Source organism: Sceloporus undulatus, chromosome 2, assembly GCF_019175285.1.
Source record: "Sceloporus undulatus isolate JIND9_A2432 ecotype Alabama chromosome 2, SceUnd_v1.1, whole genome shotgun sequence".
NCBI lineage: Eukaryota > Metazoa > Chordata > Lepidosauria > Squamata > Phrynosomatidae > Sceloporus > Sceloporus undulatus.
The window spans coordinates 86,880,393-86,902,708 of NC_056523.1; the positions used below are offsets into that span (position 1 = coordinate 86,880,393).

At 44.4% G+C, this 22,316-nt stretch overlaps 2 protein-coding genes across 10 annotated transcripts in view; one reads left to right on the forward strand and one right to left on the reverse strand.

Moving 5' to 3' along the window:
• FAXDC2 (fatty acid hydroxylase domain containing 2) overlaps positions 1-3,413 on the forward strand; it is a 60,594-nt gene extending 57,181 nt beyond the window's left edge. For all 5 annotated transcript variants that reach the window (XM_042454881.1, XM_042454882.1, XM_042454885.1 and 2 more), the window contains 2 exons: positions 719-885; positions 2,062-3,413. In XM_042454881.1, coding sequence (XP_042310815.1) covers positions 719-885; positions 2,062-2,218 — 324 coding nt within the window. In that variant the 3' untranslated portion in view covers positions 2,219-3,413. The remainder of the gene's footprint in view (positions 1-718; positions 886-2,061) is intronic.
• Positions 3,414-7,721: 4,308 nt separating this feature from the next.
• The window catches only part of LARP1 (La ribonucleoprotein 1, translational regulator), a 111,824-nt gene continuing 97,229 nt past the window's right edge, over positions 7,722-22,316 (reverse strand). For all 5 annotated transcript variants that reach the window (XM_042454876.1, XM_042454878.1, XM_042454877.1 and 2 more), the window contains exon 19: positions 7,722-9,393. In XM_042454876.1, coding sequence (XP_042310810.1) covers positions 9,157-9,393 — 237 coding nt within the window. In that variant the 3' untranslated portion in view covers positions 7,722-9,156. The remainder of the gene's footprint in view (positions 9,394-22,316) is intronic.

Consider the following 22,316-nt stretch of genomic DNA (forward strand, 5'->3'; position numbering starts at 1 on the left):
GCTCCTCACTTGACGTAGTAGTGGGTCCTCGATATTGATAGGTTCAATATCTGCAGATTTGAGTGACCTGATTTAAATTAAAAACAAACATGGTTTATTAGAATCTGTGATGGCCGGGCGAAAAAGTGGTCCCAGGGCAATTGCAAGGTGTACACATCAGGGAAGAGCCTGATCTTGCCTATTTGAATTTGCAAGCCTTGCATTTGAGTCAAGCATCTACTTGTAAGGCAAGAAGTACTCCGTTATCACTAGTGGGATGGCGAGGAGGGGGGACAGTTCTGGAGATGCCACAAAGCTAAGATGAAAAGTCTGAGAGGCTGATCCTGCCTCTCCACTGATTGTGCATAAAATTCTTCCTTCATGGAATTTATGCTACAGTTCCTCCTCTCACTCTGCCAACCATAGTAAAGCAATCTTTCAATGGATCTGTAGTAGCGAGTCGAAAATTAGCTAGTGGAGTCCATTTTGTGGACTGATAAAAGTGGGATAGCACTGGGAACCTTTTGGAACAAAGGCAGTATGCCAAACATATAATGTGTATTCAGAATGTTCGGTATTGTCTCACATAAGGTTGAGGGCTGTATGGCACATATACTTACAAAATCACCAGTTCTATCAGAATAAATTTCTTTGTGGTACAACTGACATCTCTTGACAAACCTCACACCCTTACAGGTTGGATACGTTCATTATTCTGAGTTTCTTATTTGTATTCCAGGTTACCAATATGCTGCCTATTATCACTGGCCCAGTCCTCCTAGGATCTCATGTTACTTCAATCACAGTGTGGTTGTGTCTTGCCCTTATGTCTAGCACACTCTCACATTGTGGCTACCATTTACCTTTCCTGCCCTCACCGGAATTCCACGACTTTCATCATCTCAAGTAATTCAGTTTGGCTCTGTTAACAGGCTATATTTTTACACACTCTCATCATTGGGAAGGGGAGGAAGAAGCAAAGGGTGGAGTGGTGAACACACCAATCACTGGAATCAATTTCAACTAATCAGCAGCTGTTTTTATACATTCAATATTAGTTCACTTAAGACACAACTATTTGCAGCTCCCTTGGATCCCATGCAAGGAGAAAGGTGGGATATAAATGTTTCATAAACACTAAACATAATTTGTTTTTGTTTTTTAAAGCAAAATAAATCTTCAAGAGTTAAAAAAAATATCCATAGTACCTCTGAATATGACCATGAGCTCTCTTTTTTCTGTTTTTTAATTTAGACATAATTATCCCAACAGATTCTGGCATGCAATTTCTGGAAAGTACTGTTTCAGGGATTAACTCCTGTTTAGTATAGGTTTTCAGCAGTGACTTTCAGACAGAACAGCTACTGCTTTCCTGTTTTTCTGCTGTCAGGACTGAATATGCCATAGAAACTATGCTGTCAAGTTAAAATGTTCTCTAATAACAGGTACTAATGTTGAATTTTTGTGCTTAATTTCCTATTTTAAAATAGCAATTGTATTGATTTTCACAAGGAGAACCCCCCCACCCCCAAATAATTGTATTGGTCACAGTGCTGACATCGGTATCTATTCATTTAATTTATACCCCATTTTTCCCCACCATGGGACCCAACATCATAGCTTCTAGTGCACACAAAACAGCAGCATTGTGAAGAGGGCGGCAATTTCCAGGATGGTGGGGTGGGATTCTATTTTGAAAACCTCATTGATTTACATATTTACGAAGTATGCAAATATAAAAACTGTTCTGCAACTCCTTATGCTCTTTGAGATTAAGTATGGTCCCCAGTGAACCAAATCATTCTATAAGCACATTCACATCCTGTTCATCTTTTAACTGATGGGTGCGATGTTAACTGTCTTTTTGCTCAATGAGTAAGCTTTAAAAGAGGTGGGGGTATCAGCAGCACAATCAAGTGTGCTATTATGAGACCTAGCCTACTATGGTAGTATAAATTTACACTGTGATAAATGTTTACAGGATTTTGATCTATATGTTCAGTACAGGAGACAGCTTTCTGTATGATGCTACATTGACCACTAATTTCAACAACCATTTCCCTATTTTTCCTCCCACACCAGATTCAACCAGTGCTATGGAGTCCTGGGAGTACTAGATCGCTTGCACGGAACAGACACAATATTCAGACAGTCTAAGGCCTATGAAAGACATTTTATCCTTTTGAGTTTCACACCACTCACAAAAAGCATCCCCGATTCCCCTAAAAAACTGGAGTGACTCATCTTTAAACAGAGTACGCCATACAGAGTATCCTTTTCTATCCAGCTATCATCTAATCACAGCAATGAGGAGATGGCTGTATCAAAAAAAAATTTCTAGTGAGGCATTCCATCACCATGAGCAAGAGATAGAACTGGGCTTATGCTAAGGCTAAGAAAGTTATCAAGGTGAAACTCATATATGCACAGTTCCAGAAAACAAGTGCTATATAGCAATTGCTACAACTGATCAGTGAAACATCTGGAAGTATGACTTGACTTCTACCATGCAGGAAATAATTATACTTTCCACCTGGCAGAAAATGAATATGACAGAATTCTAGGGTGTGATGCACCAGTTCATCCAGATCCAACAGAAAGAACCAAGAGCAAGACCTTTTGGAAAATTTACATCCAATCTCAGGAAAGTAGCTAGCTGCTTTGTTGGCCTTATACAGCATGCAGTGACTCCAGGGGCTTCAAACCTGTATTGCTCCCAGCATGAGAAATGAATCCTAGCAATGCAAACTTCCAAGATATCGTACTCTTGTGCCTGCAGTAAGACGCTCCATTAAGAAAATACAACTGCAGGAAATGAAGAAGAATAAAAATCTTCAGGCCAGACATCTCCCAGTTCTCTCAGAGCTTTCTGAGGAGATGGAGACTAGAATTACCAGAGCCAGAGAACCTTGCAATACAGATTGCATTGTACTGTACTAGGAAAATGGTGTAATCAGAGCAAGTAGCTGTTTTGTAACCATAAATCAGGTGACAACACAGAACCATGCTTGTGTTTGTTCTCATATTAGACTGATCTGATTATCACAAAAAAGAGATGAGAAAAGGCAGCTATGGAAAAAAAATTACCAGGCAGAACTAGAACCCCTGCTTTCTCATGTTTAGTTTTATCTGTGCATGGAACTTTTGAGTATCAGAGACTGAAGAATCCTAAACATTGTGAAGGGATACAGGCACTACTATTTTCTCCTATCATCCTTTGCAAAATAGTTTGGCCACTCTGGCAACCGGGAATCTTATTGAGATGCCACTTGACATAGAGCTTCTGCTAAAAATGACAGTTCTGTATTAAGTCCTATCTTGTGGTGACAGATTAAGTGCTCTTACCTGTGCTGCTTTGTGATTGTTAACAGATTTTTCTGCTGTATACGCCACATTGTGATTAAAAGAGTTTCAAAATAGAAATGAGTTACAAAGAAGAGTCTTTTGAGGTTTTTATTTTTATACATTTTTGTATTAAAAAGGAAAAAGCATAATTACCACAAATTACAAAGGACTAAAGCACTACTAGAATAATGAGTCACATCAGCCTAGAAAGCAGATATTCTGAATAATATTACTGTTTTATAATACAGGCTCTCATTCAAGTATTTTACATTTTTTTCCTTTTCCTTCCCCCTCCCCCATTCCCCAATGTGGTGATGATCCTAGCACATGGGTTAAGAATTACATACTATTCACAAGAGATGGGATTGTGTATGGTGGGTTATATTAACAAGATCTTTTCCTCCCAGGTGATACATGGTAACAGTTGGTTTTAAAATTTCCCAAGAATAAATACAGCTGAAAGTGATTACAAACACTTCTGGGATTTCATTCTAGCAAAAGGGGTGAGGTTGGAGCACACGCACACAAACATACATATATATAAACTTGCTCAAGGAGAGCAAGCATACCAAAACAAACAGATGTTCTCCTCTACATAACCAAATTATTAGACATCTATATAAAACAATCACTGGATCTCTTGCATGTTGCTCATCCAACATTTTTAGCAGCTTAATATAGACTTCACACCAATGAAACTCCAACCCTCACCATTTTAAAGCTCCATGTTGACTTCTGAGTCACAGTTTTACAGGCTGGGAAACCCAACCATCAAGGTAGTGCACTACTGCAGGGCGAAAGTCAACAATGAGAGAGGAGGAGGAGGAGGATTCAGCCATTCCTGTACCATGGTCACACAATGCAACTAAACCAGGAAGGCTTTGATGGGCCAAAGCTTTTGCCAAGGGCATCAATTTCCCTAGCCAAAGGATGCCTGTGCCCAGGACACCTTGTTGTACCAAGATACATATTCTGGGAGGGAGGATGAATAGATGCAGTAACCAATTCTGGGAAGGAGGGTGAATAGATGCAAGAACCAATATCATTAAGGAAATAAAAAGCAAGACTTGGAAGAACAAAGTCTAAAACCACAAAGGAATGGTTAAACCCATGCCCTTTTTATGCTTCCAACCATACGGTGTCCTCATCACAGATACATCGGTCCTATTTTCAAGTGTCTTCAGAAAGTGAACATGTAAACCAACAGAAATGTTATCCTTATAACTTTTTTTTAAAAAAAACCATGTTGTCCAAACCTCTGTTGTTGAGATGAAATTTCCCACCCACCCCAAATAAAACCACTCATATATGAAACTGATTTAAAAAATAACTGAGGCATATAGCTACCCAACCCTTTCTAAAAACCTAGCTGATTTTTTTAAAAAAAGTATTGACTAAACCACATTTCAGAAAAGGATCCATATAATAGCATCGTGGAGTTTGCTGTGTTATAAAGATTTGATTGTTTCTGCTAAACCAAAAGAAAAATAAGCAAGGCATGAATGACTCCCATCCCATCCTGTTTAAAAACAACAACAACCAATGCACACCAAGAGTACTGAGGTTTCTGTGTCATGTGTTAATAGTATAGTCAACCAAGCAACTGGAAGCAAGATGGGCAAATACAGAGTTTTGAAGGAACTCAGTAAGTGTAAAAGTGGGAGAGGGTAAGAAGGATAAGGGAAAAAAAGATAGGACAGAGCACCAGCACTGTATAATAAAGGTCACTTACTTTCATTCAGCCCTAAGCAAGATTTCAGACCCCTCATTATCATCTGGTCATAAAGAAACAAAGGAGATCGACAACCCAGAATTACACATTTTTTTAAAGAAACACCACCTTTTGCTAACAACAAACAACAGCGTTCTCAATGAAAAACACACAGAACCTCTGACTTTATGGGAGTCTCAAGGGAAGAGCAGGTGGCTTCGTAAGCACAACATTACTGAAAAATTCTCTTAGCATTGGAGGTATCAACCACTGCATGTTGTCAAAGTGCAGGGCTGGTGTCTGTTGAACCTGGTCCACTGTAAAAACCAAGCCACAGAATTGTTATGATGCTGGGGCTCCCTTTAAGGTCTGTTCTCTTTCTTCATCTTCTCTACTCAAAAAATGTGCAAAGTCAGAAATTATATCCTCTTTCACTGGTGTACGTGTATGTATGTGCATGTATGTACACACACACACACACACACACCAAGGAGGGGGATGACTGTACCAATAGCCATGCAGAGAGCAACAGCTATAGGATTGCTCCATGTACAGAAGGTAAGGTAACAAATACCATCTTTAAAGGACCAATGCCATGACCTTCTAGCATTGGGAAGCCAAGGCACTGGATAACCATGCTAATAGTGACATGCCTACAAACACATGCTACTGACACCATCTCAACACAGTGCAGGAAATTCTGTGATCCATAAGTCTCTAAACAGCTTTGCATTCAGTAACTATCTTCTGCCTGTCTCAAGCAAGAGATAGACCTTGTGGTCCAATCTCATGATATATCTGGGGTGAGCAAGAGGTGATGTGCCATTTTTACTGAGACTATGATTCTGTGCCAATCACTTTTGCTAGAAACCTCTTCTATGCCATTGTAACTATCCATTCCCTTCCCTTTAAGCAGTGTATTGCAACAAACACTTTTAAGTAAAATATACTGACAGCTCAAAAATTTCATGATTAACCACCAATGAGGAGAAGTTCCAGGACTTCATCGATTTTAAGATGAAAGCTTTAAACACAAATGCACAGGGTTACTCTGTTTTTACAAGACTGAACATTTCTTGCCTTTCCATCTCATGAGCAAAATTTCCTCCATATGTCCTTTGTCTTATATCCTATCTAAATTTGAGAACAATATATGAGCAGTCCCAGTCCATGTGGCATGTCTCTACAAACTGAAATCCTCACACATGTAAAAAGGAACTGGACTTCAGTATGTAAAGCTACAGAAACCAGAAGCCAGCAGCAGTGAGTCCCAATCATCAAACTATGGTAGTGTGGTTCTGCTGCTGCAATGTACCTAGCAACCTCACATGTTGAAATGTTCTTTCTTCTTACCCATGCCTTTTAATGGTGCAACAATGAAAGGCCAAGGGCTTGCTTGATACAAAACAGGAGTACAACTGGAGCAGCAAAAATTAAATTAAAAAAAAAAAAGTAAACTCAGCAGTTTGCTGCTATTCAGATACACTTAGAACCACAGTGAGTGCTTTAAATGCATGGTCACCCAAGACTTCTCCATAACAAGCTCACATTAACAGCATGCTTAACACAGCTAAAAGGAAATGTCAGCAAGATGAAAGAGGCCCTAGGCAGTAAGACCTGTCTCCTTACAATATCTACATGGGTAGTACCAAAAATCAATGAACTGTCCTATCATCACATCCCCCGAATCCCTCAAATACTACAAATTGCTCCACAGGTCTCATAGCCACACTCTGCAACATGTTAAAAGATCTCTGAAACATGCCTCAAGCATGAACTCTAAAACATATAGTACTGAAGGTATTTCCCCCACCATCCTGCCCCTGAGAAAAGCAATGGCCTTCTATCCAAAACAGTACAAGGTTAGTCCTGCTCCCACTTTCTAGCAGTACCTTCCACACCTCCCAAAAGCCCTTCATGTAATATTTTTCTAGGTATTCAGAGACTGCAGGAAAGGAGAAATCAGCTCCCATCATCATAGAAATGCCTACTGCCCATGTGTTACCAGGGCCCAGATTGATGGTGGTAACAAAAGAAATTTAGGAAGATTGTTTGCAGCCAATAAATGGTAAGTAGGAGCACCTAAATGGCTCTGCACCCTTTTCACCATCGTGCATCTCTTATTAGCCAGATGACAGGCATGTGATGGCATAACCAAGTAATCTCAAATATTTCTTCCTCTACAGAATTCACTGCTACAAACATGGAAAAGTACACTAGGGAGATAACAAAATGCAGGAAACAACAAAGCAGGTATTTGAAAAAAAGTTGTCTGCACGCATATACTTCCGTCTTCTCATATTCACTCCTACAATGTCAGTTGCTTTTAGGATGTTAAGAGTGCTGTGGGCGCACACTGTGGGTAGTTTGAGTTCCAGTAGTTAACCCAAGAGCAGCCAAGTCAAGCATGATGCTTTGTACAAAGTCCTATGACACAGTGTGAGGAGACACAGTTCCAATGCAATGAACTGATTTCGTAATGCAAGACAGTCAAGTTGCCTGTAGCTAGGGAAAAGTCTAAAACAGCTGTACCCTCCGTAGCCACATGGTCAACCCAGGGAAGGAAGGCAGGTCAGCATGCCAGTAATTAAACTCTACAGAATGGGAAGCCTGCATAGCAAAGGTAATACTTAGCAAGCTGCCTCTGATTTTAAACTACCACACACAAAAATCCCATCTTTTCCCATTTTTATTTTTTATTTTTTTTGCTTTAAAGCTGATTTCACTGTACACACATTCTTCAACCACATATGTTAAGAACAAGGGTGCATAACTGTGGATCCTCTCTGTGCATTAACCCATTCCTGGCACACCTGCCTGCCTATCCAGGGATAGGAAGAAATAATGGGATCAAAAGGCTAGTGCTTGACCTGCCTAGGTTGGAGAGGGAGGAAAATGGCAGTGCCCCTGGCAGTCTGAGTGAGGCCGGAGTGCGTGTAGTTGCTGTAGCAGGAAGGACACTAATACAGTCAATACATTTATATATCAGCATCAACTACAAAACAGCAGAAGTCTTAAGACCGAAGTGCCCCAGCATGCCTGCTCCAGAGATACCACTGTCCACATGGTTTGAACCAACATCCGCACAGATGTCAATGACAGGCCAGCTGATATCAAGCACAGCTGGGTTAAATGTGAGATCACCAGATACTGCAGACAGGAATCATACTGAAGAGGGAAACAGAGATTCATTGCAGCCTGCCTGAATCCCAAGCAGATGCCATTCTCCAAATTTCCTCAAGAAGTCAGGGATGCCTCCAAGTTCCCAACTCCACAATAAGGCAACTTATTATTTTCAAGAAAGGAAGCAAAGAAACAAGATTTTTTCCCCCTAAAACAAGTTTTTTGTGATTTTTGTTTTGTTTGGAAAGAGAAAGCTGTTTTTAGCAAAAGTCTCAGCATTCCTATGTGAGGGGAGACACTGTGCAAGTTTATGTTCTACCCTTCACGAAAGAAGAACTAGGCAACCCCAATGAAAAGGTGGGCCAGAGTTTGGCCAGGGTCCTTTGGTTGACTTTCAATAGTCAAGTCTATGATGGAAAGGGTGAGCAGCACAGAGGGAAGCCACATCAGAACTGATACTCGCGACGGTGGCCAAGAGACTCCTTGTGCACTGTAATATCCAGAATGGGAGGTGCCTATGGGTCTGGAAAGCTGAAAGCCAATTTCCAGAAGAAACCACATTGTTCGGCCCACCCCTCCAGTTCACCAAGTGGGCTGCATAGTTGATCAGTATTCAGTGGGATGAGGAGGAGCTGGATTGCGTGGCTGCATGATGCAGAATTATTTTGGTTTATCCCAACAAACTTCTATCAATAATTTAAAACTTGATATATATATAATATAATATATATATATATTTATAAAAATCTCTCCCTTTTCCCAACCCTACCCCTGAAAGGCGCTAAAACATGAAAATGTGAGGATCTGGCTCCAATCGATGTAAAATCACAGCGAGGAAAAGGATGCGTTCAACTTGGATCATCTTGTTTTTCCAGCCAACAAGAGTAATCATGTGTGAGGCAGTCCCTCACTTCCCACAAAGCAGCCTGGTCTTGGACACCCACATTCCAACTCCCTTATGCGTCCCTGTCCCCTTTCCACTGCAAGTTCTGGTGTGTCTACTTCCCCACTGTTTGAGTTTCCACAGTTGCTGTGGAAACTGCATGTGGCTGGCTCAGGTTTTTGGCATTCTCCTGCACAGGTGAGGTGGTGACTTGGCTGGATGAGAGAGAGGCTTGATTGGATGGGGTCTGGCTGGTTGGTTTGCTGGAAGACTGAGATGGGTATCGCTTCCTTCCCTCGACTCCTGGTGCTGCTGGACATCTCTTGTGGCTGCTTTCTTCCCCTATGGGGGGCTGAAACAGAAAACATGGAAGTTGAATAGAAGTCCTGAGAACCCAGTCTCAAATGATTTTTCATATGGAAGAGCATGTGTCTTCTCTAATAAAGCTGTCCCAATTGTTAAAATCCTAGTCAGTGAGATGCAGCCTATAATTATATCTCATGGACTAAGTGCTTATTGTGGCAACTTGAAACATTTCAGCCTATTGTGTTTCCAGTCAGAGACTGGAAGATTCTCCTGGGTTGAACATTTTCAAGCAGCGGCACAATGGTCACCCATCAGGAATGCTTTAACTTAGCTAGGGGATGGAATACATTACCTCTTCAATGCTTTGCACATCCCATATCTAAATACCCTAAAGTCACCAGATCCTGTCTGATCCTAGAAGCTAAGCAGGGTCAGCCCTTGTTACTACTTGAATGGAAGACCACCAACAGATTCCTGGTGCTGTAGGCTTTACTTCAGAGGAAGAAATTGCCAAAACCATGTCTGAGTATTTCTTGCCTCAGAAAGCCCTGTGAAATTAATGGGGTTGCTATAAAGTGACAGACAACTTTAAGATGTATGCATGGGTGTGCATGTACGCACACACTCCCATCTTCCACATTCTGCCCTAGCAGAAGAGATACCAGAGAAAGGCAAGGAGAGATGGAGGGGAAGGACAGGTTGCTTACCTGTAACTGTAGTTCTTTGAGTGGTCATCTGCAAATTCACACAAATGGGTTATTCTGCGCCTATGCAGTAAAGCTTGAAAACTTCTAGAATCAATAGGCAAAGCTTACTTTGCAACTTTTTGGCAATAGCTCCGCCCACCCTTATAAAGCCCCTAGCATTCCCACTCTTTCCCCAGTTCCGTAAAGTACACTGTATAGCAGAGATAGAAAGAATAAATGAGCAGGACACAACTGAGGGCAGGATAGGTGGGATTTGTGTGAATTTGCAGATGACTACTCAAAGAACTACAGTTACAGGTAAGCAACCTATCCTCCTTCTTCATCGTCTCTGTGAATCACACAAATGACACACAAGCTTCAGTCAGTGGAGGAGGGTCATGAACCCATAAAAAATATGCAGAGAATGTATATGTAAACAACCATAAAGCTTTTACTGCAAGCTTCCAATGCACAAAGTATGAGAAATGCATTTGTAATCTCAAGAACATTCAATAAACTGTACCATTGAGATAAATTAGATGTGAATCTTCTTTTCTTAACCCTATTATAATAGTGAACATAGTAGTAACTTTAATGCAAACCAGAAAGCAACATGGCCCTCCCGAAAACTGAATCCTGTCTGGCTTTGGTGTCCAGCCGATAAAGGGTAATCAAGGTCAATGGCTGGGACCAGACAGCAGCTCTACAGACATCCTCTTGAGGTAGTCCACTCAAAAAAGCAGAGGATGTTGCTACTACCCTAGTGGAGGGGCCCAAACCCGAGCTGGAAGAGCTTTCCTAGACAAGGAGTCGCACAAGTGGATAACAGCAGCTATCCATTTTGAAAATTTCTGGGTGGAAATTTTCTTCAGGTTTGAGTAGCAGACGGACAGTCTCTCAGAACGCCTTGAACCTTGCACCTTGGAGGCACAAACTACTGAATGTCTGGCCGACATGATCTGTTGACCTCCAATGGAATGGGCTTCATTCAGCTTACAGTGCCAATGCCAGAGGCTTTTTATCATCTGGTACATCATCTAGCAGGGGGATCATACATTCCATGATGTGTTGCTGGTTAGCCCCTATACAAGCTGAGTAATTGGCTACTTTGATATCCAAGACAGAAGCTGTGTAGAATTTCTTGGCCATCCGATCAATCTTATCGCTGTCTTTATCCACCACGGTGGTCAACATCTTTGGGGTGAAGGCAGGTTGGGCACCCTCTATGATTGCTGTGTTCGACTTCAGTTGTTCGTAAAGCCAAGAAAAAGATGGAATAATCCAACAATTATTTATCTTCTTAGAAGTGGACGGGATGGAGGCAGGAGTCTTCTAAGAATGATGTGCAATCCTTTCCATTGAAGGCAGGAATCCAATAGAAACAGGAGTGGGTACCTTGCCATTAACTCTGTGGTCAATAGGATCCAGTGCACCCTGGTCAGTACTGTTGACCTCAACAGGGCATTAGCCATTCTCACCACCTGCTCAGCAAAGGATTTGACGTCATCAGTTGGAGAAGCTGGGTCATACACAATCAAATTCTGTGAAGAGCATGCCCTCACAGAACCAGATTCCGAGGAGCGGGGATGTGAGCTGCTCAGGGACCCTTCGGGTGTTCTAGGAAGCGGTTTATCTTTTTAAAATTGATGCCGGATCGGGACCACAGGGGGCGCAGGAGTGGTAGCCTGAATTACTTGTGCCTTCATGATTATTATGTGCTACGTGGACTTTGGGTGGGTTGGGGATGGAAGCCTCTGGCACACCATGTGTTGTCGAAGGTGAATGTGATCAAAGGGCATGAAGCAGCAATTGGTATCACTATCATATACCAAGTGTGGATAATGACAGAAAAGAGACTCTTCTGGGAAGCTGGAGTCAATGCCTTGGCAGACATCGAAGTGTTCGGTACTGAGTGCCATGCTCTCCTCATCATACACGGAGTGTTCTGTCCCGAGAGTCATTGTTTCCTCGTGCGTGGACACGAGAGGTAGCCTATCCTCACATACAGTAAGGAACTGTCGATCTCGAGGCTTGGTAGGCTCTCAAATATGTTGAGTTGGAGTCGTGTGCTCGAGATGAGGAGTCAAGGAAGGTGGATCGGGTTTACGAATCTCTCCTTTGGATTCAAATCTCCTCGTCGGTCCCTGACTCTCCAGGGTAAAACCAATTGGATGGCTGCCGAACTCTGATCTGCACTGGTCCCATACTGACTGGATGGCAGCCCAACATCGATCCTCATTGGTCCCTGACTTTCCGAAGTCATACTGATCAGCCTGCAGCCTGGCTTCAACCCTCATCAGTCCCTGACTCTCCAGGGTCAAACCAACTGGATGGCTGCTTGACTTCGATCTGCATTGGTCCCTGACTCTACGGAGTCATACTGATTGGCTTCAAGCCCATCTTTGAGTCTCGTCAGTTCCTGACTCTCTGGGGTCAAACCAGTTAGATGGCTGCTTGACTTCGATCTGTATCAGTCCTGATTCTTCAGAGTCTTACCGACTGAATGGCAGCCTAACACTGATCATTGTTGGTCCCTGGCTCTCCGGAGTCATTCTGATTGGCTTGTAGCCCGAAAAAACAAGAGGACGTGGATGCAGCTGGCCTTTCCATTTCCAAGGGCCATTATTCGTACCGCTGCATGCTTCTCATCACATGGTTGCTCTCATGGCCGCTATTAGGTGTTCCCTCCAGCCAGTGTGGTTGATGTTGGTTTGGGTTTGAGGCCATAGTGGCTGTCTCTGTGCCGAGATCAACTTCCAGTGAGCACTCTGTCAATTTGGTGCCATGATTTCCCCTCTGCACATTGGGGTACAGCACTGGCCCTTGCCTCCCTACTTGGGTCCATAGTTTCCTTGGTACCAAGGTTTCGTTGGTACCGAGGTTCATGGTCCCTCCTTTGCCTCCGAGCCAAAACGATCCCCCTGGCACATACAGACCCTGGGCCCATTTCATTTGAAACTGAGTTATATTTCCCATTGCTCCCTTGATATCAAGGGATGCCATCGTCATTGGATTGGTAAACAGTGAGAATGCTCCTTCCGTATTAAGACCTGACATCACAGTTATTTCTATATAGCTGATTCGGGAGATGTGGTGCCTCCTCCATACTGACGGAGGATATCACCATTCCAGCATTACAAATTTATGAGGACAACCTCTTTCTCAGGCTGCATGGTACTATGTACAGATACCTTTGACAGTTTAACTTATTCTGTGACCAGGGATGACCGAACGTCACTTAATGTGGACTCTCAAGCCTGTCTTCTGGGTTGTTCCTCATAATCTTGGGAGCAAAACCTGTGCTCTTTGCTACAGATAATCCTTCACCATATGAATGGCCTCTATGATTGTACAATCACTCAATTTATTTGCTCCCTCCATACCTAGAGACAATACCATTGTACTCTCTGTATCAGCGCAATGGTGATCATCTTTTTCCCTCCATGTGGGGATTTGGTACCATCAGCATCATTCACAGGGAAATGGTTTCCACTTCCCATTACGAACATCAGTTAAGGCACTTTTTGCCTTTTACCGTGGACCACTATATATGATGAAGAATACATGTCTGTTTCCCATGCTCATGCCCTTCCAAGGGGTTCTAGTCAATGCTACTCTCTCCCCTGGAGCAGGTGGCTTACAACTGCTTCAATTTCTTTCAGTTTCCACTCTGGGCAGGAATGTCCTCTGGAGATATCCCTCTATTTTTAGCCTCCATTTAAAGTTCTGTCCACCTCTGTGGATACTTTGAGAGATCGGGATGTGCATGCCTGTCCCATCTCTCCTGGACGATTGATGTCATAACATCCTGCTTCTCTGGTCCAAGGCATCTATTGGGTGAAGTGGCAATATTTCTGACCTCCACCCACATCACTTGACAAGGCTAACTATGCAGTCTGCAAAATCCCTGAGGGTTCTCTCCTGTAGGAGATTCCTGTGTTTCCCCCTATTATTATGCCCTGTGACAGCATATTTTGTGCTTCATTACACACTCTGGACCTATATAATAAGGGGTTTCGAGCCACTGTTATATGGTCTCCAAGCCCTTCTGTTCATACTGCTGTGTTGCAGTGGGTTAATGCTACAGCTTGAGTTGTTTCTCTCAAGCATTACTGGTGACATTAGGATGATTTCTGTCATATTGCCTAGTGTTTTACACCATCTGGCTAGTAATTGGACTTTGTAGCACTTAAGGTAAATTCCAGCTCTGCTGCTTTGCAAAATTTTGTTCCCAGGGTCCATCCATAATGGATTGACACCATGTAACTCCTGCCACACGGTTTGCCTATCAGTTTAGGCTGTTCTGGCTGTGTTTCGGATCTACAGGCTTCATACTGATAGCCTGAAATTTTACGCTCAGATACAGCACGTCTCATGGATCACAACAATTGGACTTGGCAGTCTTCTCATTTCTTCCTGTCTCAAATTTGTTGTGACTGTCCGGGAATGCTGCCAGCAGACACTTGACAGTAGCTGATAACAGAGCCTTAGCACAGTGGAAGTGAATGTAAAGCAGACCTTGCAAGGAACCAGTCTGAGAGTAGTCCGAGAAAACAAGCCGAGTTCAGAATTCCAGAAGTCCAAACATTCCAAGAGTCAAGCCGAAGTCAGGATACCGAGAAACAACGTTGGTCAAACAGTCCAAGGTCAAAACAGCCAAGAGATAACAAAGTCCGGTCCAAGGTCAAGGTAACAAAGAATCCTAGTGCTAGCAGCAATCACGCCAAGAGATCATGCAATAAACTCTAGCAGCCAGCATTAGTCTCTCTCCCACTTAAGTAAGGGAAACTCTCCCTCGTGCCACCTGAGGCTGGTTGGCTAATTGCCTCTCGGCAATTCTCTGTGATCTGCGCCTGCAAGCACTCTCAGCTCTTCTCTCTTTGAAAGAAGGCACCTGCATGCAAGCTTCGTCCCCAGAGTCCCCACTAGGCAGTGGTACCATAGAAGGTCTCTCTTCGGCACTAGGACCTGGTTGAACCTCCTCCTCTGGGGTTGGAGGATCACAGCTGGGACCTGGCAGGGCAGGAACAGCACCTGGTGTTGCCTCAATCAGCCCTTGCTCTGGAGGAAGCTCATCCTCCGAGAGCTGATCTTGGCTGGCCATGACATCATTCCCCCTCCCATAATGCTCTCCCTCCAACTGTGGAGGACGAGGTCTGTCGGAGCAGCGGCGGCGGAATGCCCGAACGAGCCGTGGAGCATGAACGTCCGAGGCGTTCTCCCAAGAACGCTCCTCTGGCCCGTAGCCGACCCAGTCGACCAGGTACTGGAGGCGCCCCCGACAGCGACGAGAGTCCAGGATTTGGGCCACTTCAAACTCTTGCTCCCCATCCACCAAGACTGGATCAGGCGGTGGCGTCCTACCAGCGTCAGGCCGAACATCGGAGGCTGGGAGCAGCAGGGAGCGATGGAACACCGGATGAATCCGCCAAGTCCGGGGAAGTTGGAGCCGAAACGCCACCGGATTCACCTGGGCCACGATCTTGTATGGCCCCACAAACCGAGCGTCCAACTTCCGGCAGGGCCGCTGCAGGGGCAGGTGCCGCGTGGAGAGCCAGACCGAGTCCCCCACCTGCAAAGGAGGACCCTCCTGGCGGTGCCGATCCGCTCCTCTCTTATAAGCCTCCTTCGCCACCTCGAGCTGCTCTTGCAGCAAGGACTGCGCCGCCTTGAGCTCCTGGAGCCACTGATCCGCCGCAGGGACCTCGGAGACTGGAACCACCGCCGGAAACCCTCGTGGATGGAAGCCCCCCTGTGGCAAAGAAAGGAGTCTGCTGAGTCGAAGCATGGACCGAGTTGTTATATGCGAACTCAGCCAGCGGGAGCAACTCGACCCAATTGTCCTGGCGGTAACTGGCATAGCAACGGAGGTACTGCTCCAGGGTCCTGTTGGTCCTCTCTGTCTGACCATCAGACTCTGGATGATGTGCTGAGGACAGATGAGGCGTGACGTCTAGGAGCCGGAGCAAGCTGGTCCAGAACCGGGCGGTGAACTGGCTGCCGCGGTCCGAAATTACCCCTTCGGGCAGTCCATGGAGCCTGAACACATGCTGCACAAATAGCCGGGCCGTCTCTTTCGCAGTGGGCAGACCAGCGCACGGCACAAAGTGCGCCATCTTTGAAAAGAGGTCCACCACCACCCAAATGGTAGTGCAGCCAGCAGAGAGGGGCAGATCTGTGATAAAGTCCATGGACACCATCTTCCAGGGCCCCGACGGCGTCGACAGTGGCATCAACAATCCCGCTGGCCGACCCGGATGGTCCTTCGCCCGATGGCACACTGAGCACGTGTCCACATATTTGGCCACCTCCGCCCGAACTCGAGGCCACCAAAACTCTCAGGTGAGGAGGTGCAGAGTCTTACAGAATCCGAAGTGCCCCGCCGGCTTGGAGTCATGGCACAGACGCAAGACCGCTTCCCGACATGGCCCTGCTGGCACATACAGGCGGCCCCGGTGGTAAAGCAGACTGTCCCGCATGGCAAAGGGCGAGGCGTTCCCTTCCTCCGAATGCTGTGCCACCAACGGATCCCGGCCCTGGAGTTCCCGAATCTGGTCCACCAATGCAGCCTCCCTCGGTGCTGCAGCAAAATTTTCTGGTCGAAGAATGGTGGACTGCAACTCCCTCTCTGGATTCGTGGCATACTCCGGCTTCCGAGAGAGCGCATCTGCCTGCCGGTTCTGGGACTGGGGAATGTACTGGAGCTGAAAGCGGAAGAAAAAAGACGACCAGCGCTGTTGCCGCTGAGATAACTTCCTGGCCGTCTGCAGGTGCTCCAAATTCCTGTGGTCAGTGTGGACCACCACTGGATGCGCTGCCCTCTCCAGCAGATGCCGCCAGGTCTCAAAGGCCGCCTTGATCGCCAACAGTGACTAAATGTCATAATATTCCTTCTCTCTGGTGTCCACCTCTGTTCCAGCAATTACTACTGGAGCTCCATTGCCAACAAACCTGTGCTGTCTAGATCGGGGCTTTTCCCTGACCATAATTTACACCTGCCATTTATTAAGAACCATCACGGTCTACCTACAATCTGTCAAACATTTTCTGCCAATGGGAATGTTTCACCTGCATTGGTGACTGTTTCCACTGCGTCTCGTATTGGATTTTCTACATGACTTTAAATTCACTTTTAAGTATAAGATTATCTAAAAGAACATAGCATTTGCTTTAAAATATGAACAACGATGTTAAAAATTACCACCAAAACGCAGATTGATCCTGTCACATTGAATTTTTAAAAGCCTGACAGGAAAATGAATCTCTGAAGAGTTCCTAGATGCTGCTAGTGTGGCGGACAAAAGGAACTGAGAGTTTAGGCTAATAAGGCACTTGGCGAGTGGAAGGGGCTACCGCCAAAAGTATCTCCAATAAGGTTCTGAAGCTAGCTGTGCAGGCACAGAACAACCCATTTGTGTGAATTACCACTGCCCCAGACACCACCAAAAACTGGTAGTGCAATCAGAACTGGCCACCAAAGAGCTCCCCACTCCAGAAACCGAAACAATGAAAACAGAAATAAAAATCCTCCCAGCTATGCAGCCTTCTCTGGTGACAGCATCTAGAGCCAGGCTTGATTCTCAGAACTGTGCTAAGTCCCTATTTTTACTCCATCTTTGCACAGAAGAATGACACTTCCCCCTGCTCCATGGCACACTGCACCTTATGCGGAGCAGCTACACAGCAGTGAACTTTAGGAAGAACTCCCTACCTGTAAATGTAGTTTAGCACTAAATCAATCTGCCTAGAATGGCTACAGTATCATGCCCTTTTGAAGACTTTATAGCTCAAAGGTTATGAATAGTGAGCAAGGAGTTATGATGTGGACGTGTACCTAAATGATTTCCTTACTACCTAGTTGTAATTGATCACCATGCCAGTAGGTTGTACTACAACTTCTACCTTTATTTTGTCATCAAATGATCTCTTATTATGACCAGCTTTTGTCAGCCACAGGCTAATAACCTAGATGTGATGAACAAATTACAATTTGGATCTTGGAAGTGTATTCTGGAATGGTGTCCTGTCTCCATGTTCTGGTTTTTCTAATATGCTTTCCAGTTTGCAGGAACAACAGTTTGCTATAGTGTTCAAATTGAATACTAGCATTTCTTGTAAACCAGAACTGCTAATCTACTTTAAACTATAATTTCCAGTTCTGGTTTGCGGTTGGACAAGGACAGTTTCCATATCTATAACTGTAGTTGTTATGAGTAGTCATCTGTGAACTGGGTTATCCTGCACTGCGCAGAGCCTCATTCTGAGCATCTCACAGCTGTCAGGATTGGGTTTATCTTCCCATGATTATAGGGCTGTGAGACCATAATATGTATGCTATGTATCCATCCATGATTATAGTGCTATGAGATAATGTATGCTTAGTATGTTCTGACATGTTCTGATCTGAATGCTATACATGTTTTCAACTGTGATATCGATATATATTTGAAATATAAGGTTTTGGTATGTGTGTTGTTGAGGTGTAGAGAGATGTGCTGTGTCCACTATGACCACGTGCAGAGTTAATCCACGCAGACAGGACGCCACGAGAAGGCTCTTGGAGAGATGTCTGCAAAGGCTTCAGGCTGAGCATGCAGGCTCTAGCCTTGACTTCCCGGCTTGAAGAAAAAAAAAAAAGAGCTGGACAGCAATGCTCTCACTCAAACAAGAGGGCTTTAATCACTTGTTGCAACCTATTTACAGGATCGCACAGAGTACCAGACAGCCGTCTTGGATATTCACAGCTCTATATACAGGCAAAGTGCTTTGCCAGTCACCGACCACAACAACCCAACAAGGGAGAGTCACCTTCTCCCTTATATAGGTGGTCTTCTGTGAAGTTATGTGACAGCCATGCCACCAATGAAACCTTGCTGGTTTCATACCCAGTTCATGTTGCATCATACAGTATCCCATGATGCACCTCTGGCTGACTTCACTTACTTGCATGTTGCATCAGATGTCCCATGATGCACAGCTTCCAAATGCTGACTCATACACACCTGCCACTTGAACTGTAGTAATCTGTTCCAGTTCCACCTAGTGGCCACATCCATGTCATTTCAAGGCCAAATGTGCCACATGGTCTTGACATGTGTGCCTACATATCTGTATTTGCTTTGGACCTAGCCATATGATTAATTGCCCTGGTCTTGTTTTATTTGCTGCCTTTGATATGCGTGTAATTGATATGATAAGTGGTATGTTCTTTGTTAGGGATGTACGTATTGTATCACGTTTGTGCCATAGTTGTGTATGTTTAGTATCTGTGGTTGGCATGGGGTTGGAATATAGTCATTCTTGAGGGGGAGAATGCAGGCATGAGAGATGTCAAATGAACAGGTAATCAATACTGTTAATTATATTTTGTATAATATATTAATTAGATATATAGCCAAATATTTGTTATTGATTTCAAGTATTGGTAATGTGTATGTAAAATAGCCTCACCTAGCTTTAGAAAAGTGGCCTGAGAGGCCTTCACCGAGTGCTTGCGTGAAAGGAATGCCAGCTGCACACGTGGGAGTTATTTTACTTTGTCAGCTAGCTGTTATCAACTTGTTTCAGCAGCCTGAGAAGTCAGGCAGACATAGTTACAAAGAAACCCCTAAAGACACCCAATTGTTTTGAAACAGGGAAAATATTATATTTATTCCGCTAATTCTGTGGGATGGAACTTGTGTCTTTTGAATACTTATGTTTGATGTATGTGAGCTTTGTCTGTAGTTCTGTCCAAGATGTTTTCCTAGAAGCTTCTCTTGCCGACAGCCGAAATAAAGCCTTACTGTTTCACCTATGGTGGACTGATTTACTGAGGCGGGGAGGAATTCAACTAGTTCTTGACAATAGCATTCTGAAGAGCAGGGGTAGGCAACCCATTTGAGCCGGGTTGCTGTCCCTCAGACAACTGGGGGGCCGAAGCAAATATATATATATATTTAAATAATTTTTTTTTAAAAAATTAAATAAATAAATAATAATAATATGTTTTATTTATATACCGCTATTCCAAAGATCATAGCGGTGAACAGCAAGTAAGCTAATTAGCAAGTAAGCTAATTTTGCCCCCAACAGTCTGGGTACTCATTTTAGCGACCTCGGAAGGATGCAAGCCTGAGTCGAGCTTGGGCCCTTTTGCTGGTCTTGAACTCGCAACCTTGTGGTCTTGAGTGAATGGTTGCAGTACAGGCATTTAACCACTGCGCCACCAGGGCTCCTCGGGGCCACAATCTAGGACAAAAATTTCAAATGGAGGACACTTTTTTTAAATGGAGGACACGCAAAAATTGCTGATTTTTACAAAAATGTAATATAAATGCATGTTTCGGAGGCTTCTGTAGACAACTGCCCCCCTTGCCCCCCTTGCCCACCTCCTCCTGATAGGCCAAAGGCCCACGCCCTCACGCGAGAGGCCAAAGGCTCGGCGGCAATTGGCGGCAGGACCGGGCTGGGGCCGGTCCCAAGGCCTTGCCGGGCCACATCCCGGCCCGCGGGCCGCAGGTTGCCAACCCCTGCTAAAGAGTTTTGGTAGCCCGCCCTGCCTCCGACAGTCCTATCAAGGGGCTGCCACCATAGCCTACCAGTTCCATAGGATGCCGATGAGCCATTCACATGAACCAGCAAGACACAATGCTGGTGGAGAGAAAATTTTACTTGGACTAGAGCAGCCGAAGAGTAAAATTTCTCCCACAGCATCGCTCTTTTGCTCTCTTTATCTGCAGAAACAGAGTGCAGGTGTTGTAAAGGGCGTTTGGGCCGCATCAACCATTACCAAGTAGGTTTCAGATGTTGCCCTAAAAAGGGAATGGCCAACAATCAACTTTGTAAAGAGTCTCTATCTTGTTGGAAGTGACAGAATGGACGTTAGTGGACAAAGGGTTCTGACTTTGTGAATGGAGGCAAGGACAGCTGAATGTATAACTGTCTGGATGGTGCTTTCCGGTGTAGAAATATGGCCAAAGAAGCCTCGTTCCTACAGTGGCAAGAAAGTGCCCAACGGAAAAGCTGGCATCTGAACAGCAAGATTCCAAAGGAGGGATCTATACTGAAGCAGCAGGATACAATGGCTATGGACATGTCAAAGAAGGGATCAATGTGCCATTACTCTGGAAGTACCGGTATGAAGAAGCCAAATCAGTATTGGGCCAGAGAAAGACCATGACTTGGAATGGTATCAGTGTCAACGTCAACAAGGAGACAAGATCACTGGGAAAGTTTTTTTTCAAACCAGGATAGGAAATGGAAAAGGAGAACGGTGATTATAACTGAGGAATCCTGAATTTTCCCTCCAAAACATGCTCATCTGATCTCTGTCATGGATAGAAATTGTCTCAAGTCACAACAGTGCACCATTTGGAGAATCCAGCAAGGGATACACAGGGCCTCATGAAAAACCACCTATGAGGCATCTTTGCAAAATGGATGCTCAGTTACAAGCCGTACCTTCAATAACAATGCAGAAAAAGGTCAGGAGTGAGGAGTACCTTTCGATCTCTACCCTTGTGCTATGTTTCAGGCCAGTCTTGACACCTTTCAGGGTCAGGGATGGTGTGAAGACTGTTTCTGGTACAGTCTCTGGCCTTCTTGCTGGAGTACATAAGGTTTCAACTAGAGTACTCAAGTTTACATTTGGAGGACCGACATCTGTCGAAACCAAAGCTGCCTTTTCTTACTCAACACCAAGTTCTTTGAAGCCAAGGAATGATGTTGAATAATTGGTTTTGTCACTGTCAAGGATGGTTTACAATGCATAGGCTTTGCAGTTTCAAGGCCTGTCATCACAGGAGAGCTTTCAGGCAGTGCAAACAATATGACTCACACCAATCACTGAAGGTATCTCAAATGACCATCTCAGCCTGGAATCTTAGCACCACACTTGAATGCACTCTTGAAAAAGCCAGTGGTACTGGTAAACCCCAGAAGACTCAAGGCCCATGCTATGATTGATTTCAAAAGATTGCTTCCAATCTGAACAACAAATACTGTTCCTGATGAGGCAACTTCAGGGGCAGGTGAAAAGGAACGGGCAGGCTATGGCAGGAGCCCCTATGTAGTGGTGGCAGAGGTGGGGAGAGAATCTTCAGAACGTTATGGCACACTCCAAAAGAGGCTCTACACAGTTTAAACCAGTTGTGAGAGTCACAGAGCCCACAAAGAAAAATACCTAATCTTGGTTTGTTGTACAATTTAACTGACTGAAGTTCTGCTACAATGGATCAGAAAGTTAGGACAGATTGGGAGAATCCACATCTAGGCACCTTTTAATAAAGACAGTGTAGTATCT